General features: G+C 37.8%; 1 protein-coding gene across 1 annotated transcript; it reads left to right on the forward strand.

Moving 5' to 3' along the window:
* Window positions 1-454: 454 nt before the first annotated feature.
* slc25a37 (solute carrier family 25 member 37) lies at window positions 455-12,124 on the forward strand. The gene is made up of 4 exons (XM_028458635.1): window positions 455-742; window positions 6,112-6,340; window positions 6,629-6,685; window positions 9,391-12,124. The coding sequence occupies exons 1-4, from the start codon at window positions 548-550 to the stop codon at window positions 9,918-9,920; spliced, it is 1,011 nt and encodes a 336-aa protein (XP_028314436.1). The 5' UTR covers window positions 455-547; the 3' UTR covers window positions 9,921-12,124.
* Window positions 12,125-16,161: the final 4,037 nt, after the last annotated feature.

The raw sequence follows: 16,161 nt of genomic DNA on the forward strand, positions 1-16,161 counted from the left end.
ATCGTCTCGCATCGTTATCGTGAGTACAGTATCGTATCTCGTCTTGTGACCTTTGTATGTCGTCTCACCCCTACTGTTTGGTCCGCGGGTCGTATCTTTGACACAGCTGCAAAGCACTAACATAGTTTTGATGTTATTACACTGTGTGTAGCTCCATGTGTCCTTGACATGTAGAAATATGTTCAGGGGAGTGTAGCTGCACAGATGGAGCCTGATAGAGAGACCACGCCTCTTTATCTTCTCACGCAGGACTGTGACGCTGGTCAAACCCACTCAAACACACCTAGAAACACGGACAGGCGTGGGCACTGTGCCGTTCAAACTGATGTGTCAAAGAATCCAACACCGTAACTTTTGATTGGTCGGCTCAAACTCAAAACCCGCCCTCCGGTCCAGTATCAGGCACATGATTGGGTACAGTACTCTCATGCCACGCCTTCCTCCGTAACGTCACAGGGACGCTAGCACTTGGGTCGTCAGTGAGGATGTTGTGGTTCTCCACGCCGCCGATGTGAGAGCGACCGTGCGGCCGCAGAGCTGCCCACACATGGAGGTGAACTCGGACCGTGTGGTGGCAACGCTCGACATGCCGCAGGCTGACAGCCCTGCCGAGGAGCCCGTCATTAGTGACAAGGACTACGAGAGCCTGCCGCCCCATGTGTCCGTGACGACCCACATGACAGCCGGAGCCGTGGCAGGCATCCTGGAGCACACGGTCATGTATCCCGTGGACTCTGTCAAGGTATTGGGCGCACACCTGATTCTAACCCTCATCCATTCATTCTCCCGCTCCACAGAGAGAGCGTCCGTCACCGCCTGCTAACAGAGGCTAGCTGCCCATCCTCCGCTAGCTTCTGTTAGCACTGCAGCATGCTCGTTCCAAACACACACTAGTTAAACTGACACCAGTAAACACAAGTCCAGCGTGTCAGTCTGACTCAGCATGTGGGGTTGTTTCCTATTTCATCGTGTCATTGTGAACTCACTTAGCTATCGGATCCTCTATCTGATCATTCAGTCCTATATAGGGTCCCATCTGCGTTAGTATAAAGTTGTCCTGCGTGTTCTCAGGTGTCTTTATTCACCTCGGGGAACTTGTTTTCCTTCTTACCTTGGAGCAGTGTTTCTCTAATGGGTGTCCATTGCACTACAGGGGGTGCTTTAAAGTGAGAGAGAGTGGAAAAGTAACAAATAAAGTGTCAATGTTGGTTCCACCCCAGGCACGAGATGACTGGAAATGATAAAAACTATAGAAATAAATATAATCGGCAGCCATTAAATCAGTTTTTCAACCTTGGGGTTGAGGCCCCCTGTGGGATGGGCTAAAATTTCTGAAAAGATTAAGATTTGTTGATTTTTTTTTAATTTATTCTTCTTTAAAAAAAATAAAACACAATCTGCATTTCTATACTTTCACTTTGTATATATATATATATATATATATCTGAGCTCAAACACGATCAAAAACCAGAAATTCTTGATATCACAATGAAGCCCAAAAATAGTTTTCTAAGCAAAATGTTGTACTTTGATTCAGAAATAAGAGAAAAGGGGGCGCTACATAAAATAGGTGCTGCTATTCTCATAGAAAGGGGACAAAAACAAGTGTCAAGGCTGGCAAAGTCAAAAAAGTATAAAACTGCATTTTTATAGTCCTAAATAAAAGGTTGCACTAGGATTTTCTTCTGCTATTTGCTGCAGAAATGTGCTCTTTTATAGTAGACCTGACATATTATCTCTATTGAGCCACAATGACACATTTTGGAAAGAAAGAAGAGAGCAATAGATGAATAATGAACAAAAACATGTAAGAGAAATAACAGTCACAAATACTACTAGAACTGCTCCTGCTAACAATAATTTTGACATAGCATAAAAGCACAAAAATTTGGATAAACTGAAATGTCACAAAAATCCATTACACTCTGGACATTTACCTCCAAAACACTGCATGAACTCAGCCGTTGTATTTCTTACTACGTTACGTGATGCTTCTGACAACATATGCCTGGCTTAGAACATTTGGGTTCAAGGTTTGAATTTTATTTTTATTTTTATTTTTTGGGACAATGCTTTTCAGTTTTTATGTTCATTGGAATGGATATGCAATGAAAGGACAGGTCAGACTGGATTATTGGTTACTGGTAATTACTAGTAATTAAAAAATTACTGGAACTTGGTTATGGCACATCTCTGGAATGAGACTCAGAAGCTCCTCTGCCATTTAAAATCTATTTATTTATTTGTTTAGTTTGATTTGAGAACATTAGTGTGCCTCTGTATGTGCTAGTCCTGCGATGGACTGGCCCAGAGCAAGGATTTTTTAAAAATGATGGTAGTTTTTATTAGTTATTAATTTAAAACACACTCCATACCTTCATCTGAGAAACACGCCGAAAACAGGAGCATTTTCAAATGATCAGTGTTTGGGAAATCAACAATCTCCGGCTCATTTGATGATCGCTACCCGTCCTGCCACAAGCCGTGCAGATTTACGCTCACACATGCATGAGCCTGTAGCACGGCAGCATGGAGCTGCTGACTGTCAGAGAGACGATGGCAGAAAACTAGTCATCTGGAAACACTTTCAGCTCAAAAAAGACCGTTTTATACAAACTGCACAACACAAAACTTCCATTGTATAATTCAAGTGGAACCCCGTTGAACACCAGCCTGTTTGTTTCACCTGATCATAGCAAAGGCAGAGCAGCTCATCTAACTAACGTTGTGTGTGAACGATGTGATGACCCCCGGGTAGGCAACATTGATCTATGATGATGATAACTCGGCTAATTGAGGACATGACGGTGTGATGTATGTGTGTGTGTGTGAACGAGACACATTAAATCTACTATTATTGTACTACTTTTTGTCCCCGCCCTCAGTTGTTCCCACCATATACTGACAGTAAAAAAATAACCGAAGTGCACTTGAATTGTTGACTGTTGTTCTTTGTTTGAGTAACATCACTTGATCAAGCCTTTTCTAACACTCCACACTACAAAATAAGTAATAAAAGTAGGTATGATTCCTGCTGATATCATATCGGAATAAATGCTCTCAATGTTAGGGCCTAAAACCCTTAAAAATAGATTTAAATAGACTTTTCTTTGAATGATCGGATATCTATCATTTTTAATGCATCTTTTCTATTGTTTGCATTGCAGTGCTGTGTGCCCACTTCTTAATGTAAACATGAATATTTTAAATACTGCACCAAGGTAAAGTTACTACTATTTACAGCATTACATCTCTGAGAATCTCTTCCATATTCAAGTAAAATTGTTACTGTGACTGGAAAATCCTGAACTATATCAAAAATCTAATTGAATCCGGCCCTTATGAATCTAATTGAAACAAGCGCGTGTAATGGACTAGTTGAGCCGACTAATCATTAAAGAAACATCAGTGCAGCCGACAAGGGAAATAGTAATTTGGCAACATCCCTGACACTTATTTACTCAGTGAAACTATTCCCCTATTGGTTTTAGTTACACATATTTAAACTGACAGAGTAAATGTCGGCAGTTATTTATTGCACACTTGTTGATCGTGCTGCAGCGCAGAGGTTGAAAAACCACTGGCATGTCCAAACATTGCTTTTAGAATGCAAGAGTTTTTCTTTTTCTTTTAACTATGGCATAAACAATGTTGATAACAATTTTATTCATTTAACAGTCATTACAACCTCCTCATCCATAAGTCATGGTGGTATTTCCTCATTCAACCAGTTATCCAAACCAGTGCTGGCATTTCCTCTAAAGGTTTTCACAAGCAGCCTCCAGCTGTAAGTGTGGTGTCATTCAGTGTGACCATTGCATGTGTTGCATTAACACACTGTTGAAATCACATTGGCTATTAAGTAATAGGAGGAACTCCCAGGGACTTTTTTGTCTGTTATTTTAAAATATCATGTTTAGTTAATTTGTGACGTTTATTTTCAGTGAATACAAAGGAAAGTCCCTTTTTTATTTTATTTTTTTACAAAGGCATCATTTGTTTTCCCACAGCCCTGTGAGTGTGAGTCTAAAATGTTTTTCTAAGTTCAACAGTTAGTGGCAATAATTTGCTCCAATGCTTATGTTTAAAAAAAAATAAAATAAAAATAAAAAATCCTGTGTCATGGTTGTCCCAGGGAGTGGCCTCTGCTTATGTGAGGAGGGGTTTATCACTGTTGCACACAGTTGAAATCAGCCTGATGCAGTAAAGGGTGTGTAAGTGTTATTACTCTTTGTGGTGCAGATAAGGTAACGGCCTCACAGCGCTAAGTAGCTAATGTACAATCTAGTTTTAGGATGGCGTCTTACCCTGCAGGACTTTTCTTTTTTTCTCTGTCATTTTAATAAAAACACTTGTTGCAAATGCCTGAGGAAACATAACAAGCTGCAGACTCTGTCATACTTTGCACAGCATCTACTCACATTTTGAACATTTAAATATGGAGGGTGTTTTATGAAGTCTGAATGCAAGCGTAATGTAGCAAAGAAATAAATATGATCCAATATTAAAGGTAAAGTGGGTGAAAAGCAAACTCAACTCAATATATGGAGTTTTCTCATGCAACTCAGTCACTGTGAGCATTGTAGTGGTGTGAATTGCCATGAATCTGACCATATGATACACAATTTGCATGTCACTATACAATATATCCAAATCAATTATTACAAATTTCACATTTACGAGTACAAAATAGTATGAAATACAATTTCTTTCCATTTTTTTTATTAACTTGCAAGAACAAATAAATGCTAACTTACCGTAATTCAAGTACCAATATATAAAACAAGTGGTATGTTTATTAGGGATGTCCCGATACAACTGTTTAATTTCCGATATGATACCGATATTGCAGCCTTGCGTATTGGCCGATACCAATATTGATCCGATATCAGCATGAATCATACATACTTTTTTAGTAAAAAATAATGACTTATTTTGTAGTGTGGAATGTTAGAAAAATCTTGATCAAGTGATGTCACTCAAACAGAGAACAATAGTCAACAACAGTAGGTATGAGAAAAACCCATCCATTTATTATTAACCAATTGGTTATATCATTTTTAACCTTCAACTTAATATATACAGTATTCTACAATTGAATAAAATAAATAAAAAAGGAATTGGGGGAAAAAAAAAAAAAAATATATATATACTGTATATCGGAGAATTCGGAAATTTGAATCCGATATTTGTTTTCAGGCTAATATCGGACCGATATCCGATATTGGATCGGGATACCTCCAATGTTTATTAAACTGTCACATTTAACTGTCACATTTAAAAAAAACTTTTAACTTTTGCTTCTTCAACAGATTCTGATTCTGTTAAGTTTTTTTAAAAAAAGTAACCACATACATCTATAGAGGTGCCCAGTACGTTTTATGAAAATAAAATGCAATTAACTCTCAAGCTAAAATGCATTGAGGACTGAGGTAGTTTAACAAGGTCTAATGTGGTTCACTGACACTTAGTGACTGGGCATTTACGTGCCATGCATATGTTGGTGCAATTTAATGTTTTTTTGTTAAAAATATAACTAAAAACATATACATTTTTGCAGCGAAATATCACAAAATATCGCTGCATTGATTTTTTTTTTTCTTACACCCTTAAAGCATTGTGTTGAAATGTAATAATTTTTGCTTAATTGATCATCACCTAAAATGTAATAAATGTACAGAATATTAATGTAAAGTGTATAAAGTGATCAGTGATGTAATGTGTGTGTGTGTCTTTGTCTTCAGAAATGCAGTTACACACAAACTGAACCATTAGGATTTTGACAGTCTTGACTTTCCAAACTTGTATCCAGCGGAAATGAAATTGATAATTTTTTTGTAAAACCAGGGGAAGGAAACACAGTGAAACATGCTGAGGAAGATAGCAATGGTCTTTTACTCAAGATTTCATCACAAATACAAACATGCTTTGTGCTGTTGGGCTAACTTGGCATGGTTTAGTTAAACAAATACAAAAAAAAAACATATTGTCTTCAGCAGGTGTCCACTCTGCAGATGCTGAGTTTGTAATTTTTCTTAAATACTTTCAATTGTAAGCATTTCTAACCAAACTCTAATCAACTGACCATGCTCTGTGCTTTCTGTATTTTAGACCCGAATGCAAAGCCTGCAGCCAGACCCTAATGCACAGTACAGGGGTGTGTACGAGGCACTGAAAAGGATCATCCAGACTGAGGGGCTCTCAAGGCCCCTCAGAGGTCTCAACATCACCATGATGGGGGCGGGGCCTGCCCATGCGCTGTACTTCGCCTGCTACGAGCGCCTAAAACGCTCTCTGAGTGACGTCATTCAGAATGGAGGAAACAGCCATTTAGCCAACGGTAAGCCTATAAACCAGAGCACAAATCAAGTCACAGTTGTTGGTTCTACAGAAATAAAGCACATCCTAACCTGGGGGAGAGCAGCTAGAATAAATAAAGTATAAATAATATCCTGTTTACAATAGGTAGGACATACTGTATGCTTTTCCCAAACACAGAGAATCTAAACATGCCTCTGTAAACAGTTTTTAATACCAACTAAGACAAAGCAAAAACAAATCATGGCAAAGAGTGTTAAGCCTCTAAAGCACTATCCCAGGTTTCACTAACAGGTTTGTGTTCTCTCAGGTGTTGCAGGTAGTGTGGCCACAGTTCTTCACGATGCAGTGATGAATCCAGCAGAAGGTAAAAAGAAGCCAATGAATGGCTTTCTCTTTATTCAAAAAAATGGGAGATAATCCATGTCTTAAGTGTTTACAGTGTTTATATGGGTGCAAAAAATTAATTAATAAATACGAACCACTGCAAGTGTGAGACACAGGCTGTACTGGACAGATGTATGTAACTTTGACTCTAAAGCCTCTTTTGTGTAGTTTTGTTTTGGGCTGGGCAAAAAAAATCGATTTATTGAATTGGTAGATGAAATGATTTTTGTTTTGCAAATTCAAGGTTTTTTTTTTTTTCAATTATTATTTTTTTTTTCCACCATATTTTGCCTTTTATCTTTGTTAATTTTTTATTCGCACTACACTGAGATGCTAAGGGAAGAGTTTATTGTTTTTTAAATTGTAGGGTTACAGTATACAGTATGTTATAAACTATGTAGTTATCTGATTTCTTAATCAGAAAATTTAAGCTCCTGTGAAGTTGCTGTTGCACTTTTGCTTAAACCTGGGTTAAAGCTTGAAATTGTTGAATGACAGAACCTCATTTACTTTTTATTTTGGGATCGTTTTATGCATTTTAACTCTCGAGGACAATCACAGCAATAAAGTTGCTCTTTTGACAATATATCTGATGTCTGCAGTTATTTTTAAGTGCATTAAAAAAATACAATTGAGAATCGAAACTCAAATGTTTTAGGCTAAATCGCCCAGCCCTAGTTTTGTTATAGATTAGTGGAGTGTAAGACACCCTGATCAAATGTTCTCTGCATGAGGCAAAAACACACCTTCCTGTTAATCCTCCTGTTTATCGTCTTCCTTGTCTTTGTTTTCTTGTTCTTTGTCTCCTTGTTTTCAATCTTGTTTTACCTCTGCCATGAAGGCAATACTTTCACTAGCATTTATTTATTCGTCTTTTAATGTGTTTACGTCAAAAGTACTTAATCATTTTTGACAAAAATGTAACCAACGATGTATTTTATACCATGGAAGATTCCATTAAGTTTTGCATTTGATCCACATCAATATACTATCACGACTCGGCTTGAGTTCGTAATTGACTAAGTTTTATAAGCTTTGACTCGAGTTTCTTCTGGATCGGATCCAGATTACAGATTCCATTGGGATTTTTTTTTTTTTTTTTTTTTTTTTTTTGGTGAAAAAAAGTGACCTACTGATTATTAATGGGCCTAGAATAGAGACATAGTGACAAGTGTATGGACTTTGTCTTGTGTTAGTGGAGATTTTTCTGGTGTTTTAGAGACTCTTGACATGAACGCACGTATCACTCTGTAGTTACTGTTCAAAGAAGAAGAAGCTGCTGCTGCCGTCGGTTCATCCCTGCCACAAGCACACACACAGAGGGGGCTGTGATCTAGGCAGTCTGCCGCTCTGAGCGGAATGATAACCATCACTCTGCATCCAGACTATAGAATTAATTCACCTTGAATAAACTTCTCTTGGTTTACATGCAATTTATTTTGTCTGTTATTGCTCTCTCTCTGACACCAGTGTGTGTGTGTCACAGGGATCAATGAGGACGTAAAGCGATTAGTTGACTTTATTCTGTTGCTTCTCTGCCTTGGTCTGCCTTTTTCCACTTGATTTGCTGTGTAACTGTTGTCTAACGCTATTATGGAGACTTTTGCTTGGACGTCCGTCATTACACTTTTACTACCGAGGGTACGTGAACGCTCCTGGATTTATAAATGTAATTTCACAGGGCCAGGAGAAGGAGAAGAGATTCACTGTTAATTTTGATTACAATATGGTCAAAGATAATTAAGGATTTTTGACCAAATGATGCCAAAAAGTTACATATTGCAGCTTTAACTCCTTTTTTATGTGTTAATGTGCTTTAAGGAAAATAAAATTGGAGTGAAGATGTTTTTTTTCTGTGGTCTTTAAATATGTTTCAAAGGATAAAGAAGTCTTCATTATTGGTAATGAGACTATTTAAAGGGCCCATGTTAAGCTAAATAGACTTTTCGGTGCTTTAAACATCATAAAAGTGCTTTTTAGGCTTCATACACATGCCCAAAGTGTTTTTTCATTGATTCCCTCCATCGTTAGTTAGAGGGTGATTTGCTCCTTTCTTACTGCAGGGTGAGCCCAAACATCTCGCTCCAATTTGATGACGCGTTCCTACTTTGATGACGAATTTGATGCGGCACTGAGCTGGAGAAGCCGCGCCTCCAGGAAGCTCTCTGCCGTGATTGACATTTAAACAGACACGCCCACAAAGGTGAGCTTTTCAGCCTCCTTTGCGCAGTGCTATGTACGTATTTTCTACAGTCTATGTATGTACCGGCGATCTCCCCACCCCCTCGTGTTTATAAAGCAGCATGAGCTCGACTACGGAGTGGGTGGGAGGAGGGCGGGCCGTCCTCTTGCCCTATGTCACAGTGCGAGGAGGAGGAAGTCAGTGTTCCGTCTATAGACACGCCCACTTATGAATATGCATAAGCAGGCCGCAAATCAGCCTGTTTGTATAGAGTTGCTCAGAAAGTGACTTTTCAGAGTCTAAAACTCTGGAAAACAGTATTTGAGGTTTATTTTCCCAAACTCGCCTATGTTTTTGGGGTTCTTGGAACAAATGGAGATGGATAAAAAATAGCATGATATGGGACCTTTAAAGGGTTTTTCTATATCCACACACGGAGCAATGCAGGGAATCTGCTCTGCGTGTGTTGGACATGCTAACATGGTGGTTTCTTTTCCTGACAGTGGTGAAGCAGAGGATGCAGATGTACAACTCCCCTTATCGAGGGCTTTGGGACTGCGTTCAAACAATAACTCGCACTGAAGGTATGGGTGCCTTCTACCGCAGCTACAGCACGCAGCTGACCATGAACATTCCCTTCCAGGCTGTTCACTTCATCACCTACGAACTGATGCAGGAACAGTTGAACCCGCACAGAAACTACAACCCCACCAGCCACATTGTGTCAGGAGCTGCAGCAGGAGCCATCTCTGCAGCCATCACCACGCCACTAGACGTTTGTAAAACGCTGCTCAACACACAGGAGAATGTAGCACTTAACTCCATGAACATCAGCGGTCACTTATCAGGAATGGCCAACGCCTTCAGGACAGTGTACAGGCTCGGTGGCGCGGCAGCGTTTTTTAAAGGGGTACAAGCTCGGGTCATTTACCAGATGCCCTCCACCGCCATCGCCTGGTCTGTGTACGAGTTCTTCAAGTACTTCCTCACAAAGCAGCAGTTGGAAGCGGAGGCAGGCCCTCGCTCGCTGTAATGGAAGAAACGCCGGATTAACGCGCCCCTACATCGAGTAAGGAATGCATCGAGCGGAGGGTGGGTGTGTGTTTGTGTGTGTGTGTGTGTGTGTGTGTGTGTGTGTGTGTGCGCGCTCAGCATGTTGTTCCATCTGCTTTTGAGGAAGTAACGTCACTTGTCTAACCAGGAAGTCAGCTTAAAAAAGGTGTGGCAGAGGTGACACGAAACACTTTTCCTTGAGTTTCACAACCACATTATGCAAGTGAGACAAGAGACATTTGATCATGTGATTATTCCTTCACTACACACACACACACTATCAGCCTCAGTCATTCTCTCATAAGGTGTCACATGATTAGTTTGTTTCCGTCTAAAAAAGATGTTTATCTCCTAATACTGGAGCTCCTTATTTATTTGATTAGCTCTCCAAAGCTTGTGTTTGTATGGAAGTGGTGCTGTTTGTTTTAATTTCATGGTATGCTTATGAAGAACCATTACAACATGTGCTTTATGTCCACTCCTCCATGGAAGGGAGAGCTACACCCTCTCCTAATGCCTTGTGTATCGTTTCAAACAAGCCTTAACTCCCGTTTCTAGTTTGAGCTACTTTTCATAGTACTTTTGAGTTATTTGTCATAGGTCACTAAAGAATCCTTTTTTTAGTCTGTTGTGCCTGACATTTAATTAAAAAAAACACGCCACTATTTATTTGCCATCAACACATTTTCTCACTCTGTATTCTTTAGCATCAAATGTATGGTTCAGAAACAAATCTCTGGTTTTTGATCTTCATTTATTATAAAGTGCTTCTTACAGAGTTTTTCCCACTGGGAGACGCTCCCTGTCTCCCAGTATCAGGATGTTTGGGCCGTAACGGTCTCGTTTAGCCTGGTTTAAAGCGCAGAAATGCAACGCTCCTTAATCACGCACAATGACTTGATTAAAAGAACGTGAAACTATTTTAGAGGGATGTGGATCAGCTCCAGCTCTTATAGGAAACAGTGGAAATATGTTAGTGTGATGCTAAGCTTTTATGTGGCCTATTCTATGTCTCATACTGACTTTTAATGTAAGAGATGTACATTGTATTTAGAGTATATAATATATGTTTGACTGGAAGGAGCCAAGTTTTGTAACCAAATTTGAAAGCTCTTAATTACATTTTATTTTGTTAATCATTAGTGTTTAAATTTGATCAGATCAGCTGGTCGGCACTGGCAGGCCATGCGGTCTTATATTAATGCTTCTTGATAGACGCTGCCTCAACAATTTTTCCGCTTTTAATTTGCTTCCGAGCACATTTTTTGGATTATTTTTAAATGTTTTTTTTTTTTTTTAATCTGTTGAAACTGTTTCAATTGTTTTCTTGACAGATTTCTAATGCCTGTACAATCAGGGTCAGGTTCACTAAAGCCAAAGACTTCCATTATGAGCTATGCATACTGTTTAACCTGCTCAGTGTGACTGTCTGCCAACTTTAATTGTGTGTGATTAAAATGACACATTACCAGAGCCGTTAGATTTTAAAAGTTCTTTGATGCTGTGATTATCGTAATGAGTTTATTTTTTATTTTTTTCTACCAAATGAATTCACTGACTTGCCTGAAGTAGTTTTTTTTTTTTTTTTTTTTTTAACAGTTCACTCCACTAATATTTAATCTAACTGCTGCACATATTTTAATATTTGATTTTTAAAAGCAGCTTCATTTTGCTGAACTTTATTTTGAGGTATCAATGCCTTTTGTGTTTTAATCAATGATTAAGTGGAAAAGTAAAGTTTCAACTCTCCAATAAAATGACTTTTTATATCATATTTTTTTCCTCCTTCTTCTTACAAACATTCAAGCCATATGGTTGATTTGAACGAACTTTGTTCAGGTTAATCTTTGTGGTTTAAACAATGATGGATGATGGTGTTAAAGTCGATGTACGCATTATAAATATGAGACAGTGTATTAGAGGTCTTACTTGATAAATGTGAGTTTTAATACTAGCGTTTCAAATCAATGTGTGGGTTGTACGATTCATCAAATAATGCTCAATGTGGAGAATATAAGTGTGTCAGCAGGTTTAATGTTAAACTATGCACAAATGAGTTCAATGGGAGCTGGGGTGATCATCTTGGTATGTGTACATAAACTTGGTTGCTTAAAGAGGAACAAATTGTTCTAATGCTGCTACAATATGTAACACTGGAGCTGAAATAAAAATGCAGGTGATGGATGCTGTGTTTTGTTTCATGTTTTGCACATGCCTCCAAGAGAGGGCGCTATACCCTCATTTAAAGTTCCCATCATTTACCCTATTTCATCCTGTTTGTGGTCACTGATGCACTGAAGAATAAGAACTCACTCATGGTGCAAAACTGTCAATCCACACATTGCCAAGACAAGGCTAATGTATTTGTATAGTGCATTTCATACACAAGGCAGGTCAATGTGCTTTACATGATTTAAAAAGTGAAACGGAAAACATTCAACAATAATACATTAAAATAGCAGTAAAAACTTAAAATCAACAATAATATGATTAACAATATCTCTCTAAATAATGCGCAGTAGAGAAAAAGAGTGTCTTTAACTTTGATTTAATAACAGTTTGTTCCGCTTCTTTGCAGCATAACAACTAAAAGCACGTATTGGTAAGTATGTATTAAATATGTTACATGTCCAGAAATGACATTTAATTTAAATGCAGCAGTTTTTTGGGGGTAATCTCATTGTAATAAAGTGCTGCTTTGTAAACTATGAAAACTGACACGTGATTGCAGTCTCACTGATGGTTAATAAAGCTACGGTGGCTGAGAAGTGCAAAACACATTTACATATTGCTTTTTACTTTTGCAAATGCCACAACAAATTTACAATTTTGAAAACAAATATACATAATTATCTAAAAAAAAAAAAAAAAAATACAACTAGCAAAACACTTTTTTTTTTTTTTTTACAAAGGCACATTGTAATCGTCAAAGTGTTTCCATATTTGTTAATTAGTTTTGACCTTTTGCAAAAGTGTTGCAATAATGTGTAAATGTGTTGTGGTATTTGTAAATGTGTTTTGCACTTCTCAGCCACCGTATAAAGCTGCAGTGAAAATGTAAGAAGTGAGAAAACAGGGGTAACACTGCCCTCTATTAAAAAAAAAAAAAAAATCCTAATTAAGTCAATATATCTTTCCCCAATGCTGGTGCAAATATAACAAAACAAATCAAAAAGTATTGTTACTCTTTTTATTTTTGATGCAAGAATAACGCATGCATACTGTAGCTTTTGCAACAGCATTGCACTTCATTTTTTGTTTTAATAATTTAGGATGTCAGTTCTTTTACCATGGCTTTAGCTCTTCTTCTGACTGACGCCACAGGTAATATTTTTAACCTGGAGTTACTTTGACCTTCCCAACAAAACACAAAAACAACAAATGGAGAGTTCTTTTTTTTTTTAATAGATCTCGACATACTGTAACAAGTTAAAAGCCTGGGGAAACTATAGCCATTCTTGTGCTCACCTTAAACGTACTGCATCATTTATTGAATGTTTCTTACCTTTGCTCTCAGCCACAGCTGTGCTCGATCCTCTAACTGTCTGAGCTCAATTGAAAAATTAAATAAAAAAAAAAAAAATAAAAAAAAGTGAGTGATCGGCTCTACAGAATTAAAAAAAAAAAAAAAATCTCAATTTAGAATTTTGAATTCATCTGTTAAGTATCAGAACATTATTTTCCTCTTTTGCAGTACCACCTACTGGACATTTCATATACTGTATTTGTTCCTCCAGCATCAAGTGGCCAAAAGTCCTTCAATTTGTGCCACCACCATTTTATCTAAGCTTCACACTTGTCACCAGACAAGCTTGATTACACAACACAATAAGCACAATATTCTATTTCCTACCTTGAGTCTCTCCTCCCTGTTCCCTTCCCCCTCACCCAGGTGTAACACTCTTTTTTTTTTTTTTTTTTATATCCTCCTCATAATAAAGTGTTTCTTGCCCTTCCTTAGGGAGGGTTGGTGAACGTCACAATTATGCAATAAAATAAATTCATTTATTTAAATGCTTTAACAAAACATGCATTGCTGTCTTAAAAAGATTGCACTTCTTGTAGTGTTGACCTTTAACAGCATGTGCAGACAAAGAGAAAATAAATAAATACATTTGTGCAAAAAAATTATGACATTAATTGTAAAAATTTGTGGGGATTTCGAAATTGCTTGTATACATTTTTTTTTTTTTTTCAATGTATAACTATACGTATATGACATTTTTTACAGCAATCATGCAGCACACTTCCCTTTACCAGCTCTAATGTCTAGAATTCAGTGTTTTCAGTTCAAGCGTAGAAGTTACTGAACAGGAACACAAACACTCCTTAAAACGTTTTGCTGTAAATGTGTTTAAATAAATTCTGATAATGTTTCAAGTGTCATAAAGTTGCAGACAATATTACACTTTCTTACATTTGAATAATAAACACATTTCGATGATATGTGACTCGATATGAGTCCTGATGTAATGATAGTAGTTTTCTTGTGGTTTAGTAATATAATAAAATTTCAATAACTTTTAATAAATGTCTTTCTGCCTGTTTTTCTATTTTTCGTCCATTGCAAGAACCACTTATAATGATGAATTTTATTACAACAGTAGTGAAGCACAGATTTCTCCAACATAGCATGAGATTGCACTTTCGCAGCTTTTACTTTTTAACAAGTGATTCTTTAATTCGTTTTGAAAATTTTTCTGTGTTGTCTCAAATGTCAGAATGAGGCCCCAATGAGTTTCAGAACAATGACCAGTTACTTCATTTTTTGTACATATTTACATTTTTTTTAAATTCCCCCCAAGAGAGGAATGGACTAATCCCATTTTATTTATTTATTTTATTTTTTAGTTAAATGCCATTTATTAAACTTTAGTGAAAAAAAAAGTCTTTGCTGTCTTACAAACATGATGCAGACTGGGGCAGGAGTTTGGTGTCCTGTTTACAGAGACACAGATGGGGGTGAGTTTTGTTCCAAACCAACATGCCTCAGGACACGTACACTAAGTGTTTAGTTTTTGCCCTCGTCCAAGAGCAGTTTGTTTATCCGAGCGGCAAAACGAATGCCTAGAAATCCAACATGTCCCATATTTTTGTTGTATCTTTCTCTAATCTCTGATCACTTCATTCCACAGTAAACTCTTTCACTATTTAACTTTTTTTTTTAATCTAAGAGATAAGAACACAGAAAAACAGCTTCCCACTGCTTTTCTTTTCTTTTTGCGTTCACTCTCGCACACAGGCACATACAGCGTGTTGCGATAAGTTGGATACAGTGTACTTACTTGATTGAAGAAGAAAAACAGCTGCTCTCTGGTGTCTGTAACATGAGGGATCCAGTTACACTATCAGAGGAAGTATATGAGCATTCCCATGTAAAGATCAGGGCTCCTTGAACACTCCTTATCATCTCAGACAAATTTGTCAGACAGTCACGGCATATTGGAGAGCTGACAAAGGTGTTCTTTGTAGTCGGGGTTGGTCTTCTTCTTATCTTTTAGGACCATCGGCTTGTTTTTTGAAAGCATCATTGGCCACCTTGAAGAGCATAGCATCAGTCCCACAGTAAGGTGACTACGACATAACACTATAGTCTGTCTCTCACCAAAGACCCGATAATGGTAAATAACGCAAAGGTTTCTGACTAAACACATAAAAAATAGCTAAATCCAACAGTTATATGAAAAAAAAAGTCAGGTGATAGAACCATAAAGTTTCACTTGTGCTTCACCGGAGGATGCAACTGGTTGATACTGGTAGACACTGGCCGATACTAATGCTGACTGTAGTCATTTAACCGTGAGATGGCTTGTAGAACAAAAACGTCTTAAAAGACCACGTCTCCTGTGACACAACAAGCTCATCCACTTGGTTTTTGCAAGGAAGCACCAAATGTGAGCTATGAAAAGATTGAACCCCATTGATTCTCTGGCAAGGAAAAATCATGCCAGAGAATATTTCTTGCTTTGAAAAACATGATCATCAGAGAAAAACCAAGCATTGACGCCATTTTTACCTCTTACACCAGCTCGTAGTGACCTCACAGCGTTGGGTTGGGGCAGCCGTCAGCTTTGCCAGGGATACTTCTCTTCTTCTACTAAATCCCTTTTATGTCTATACCTTAATAAATAAGTCCACTCTCTCCTACTGATCAAGTAGGATAGTGCAATGCTTACCGCGTCTTACATGTAAATAAGGCAGCCGACTGCTGGCTGTGGTTG

The sequence above is a fragment of the Gouania willdenowi genome, chromosome 9, assembly GCF_900634775.1.
Source record: "Gouania willdenowi chromosome 9, fGouWil2.1, whole genome shotgun sequence".
NCBI lineage: Eukaryota > Metazoa > Chordata > Actinopteri > Blenniiformes > Gobiesocidae > Gouania > Gouania willdenowi.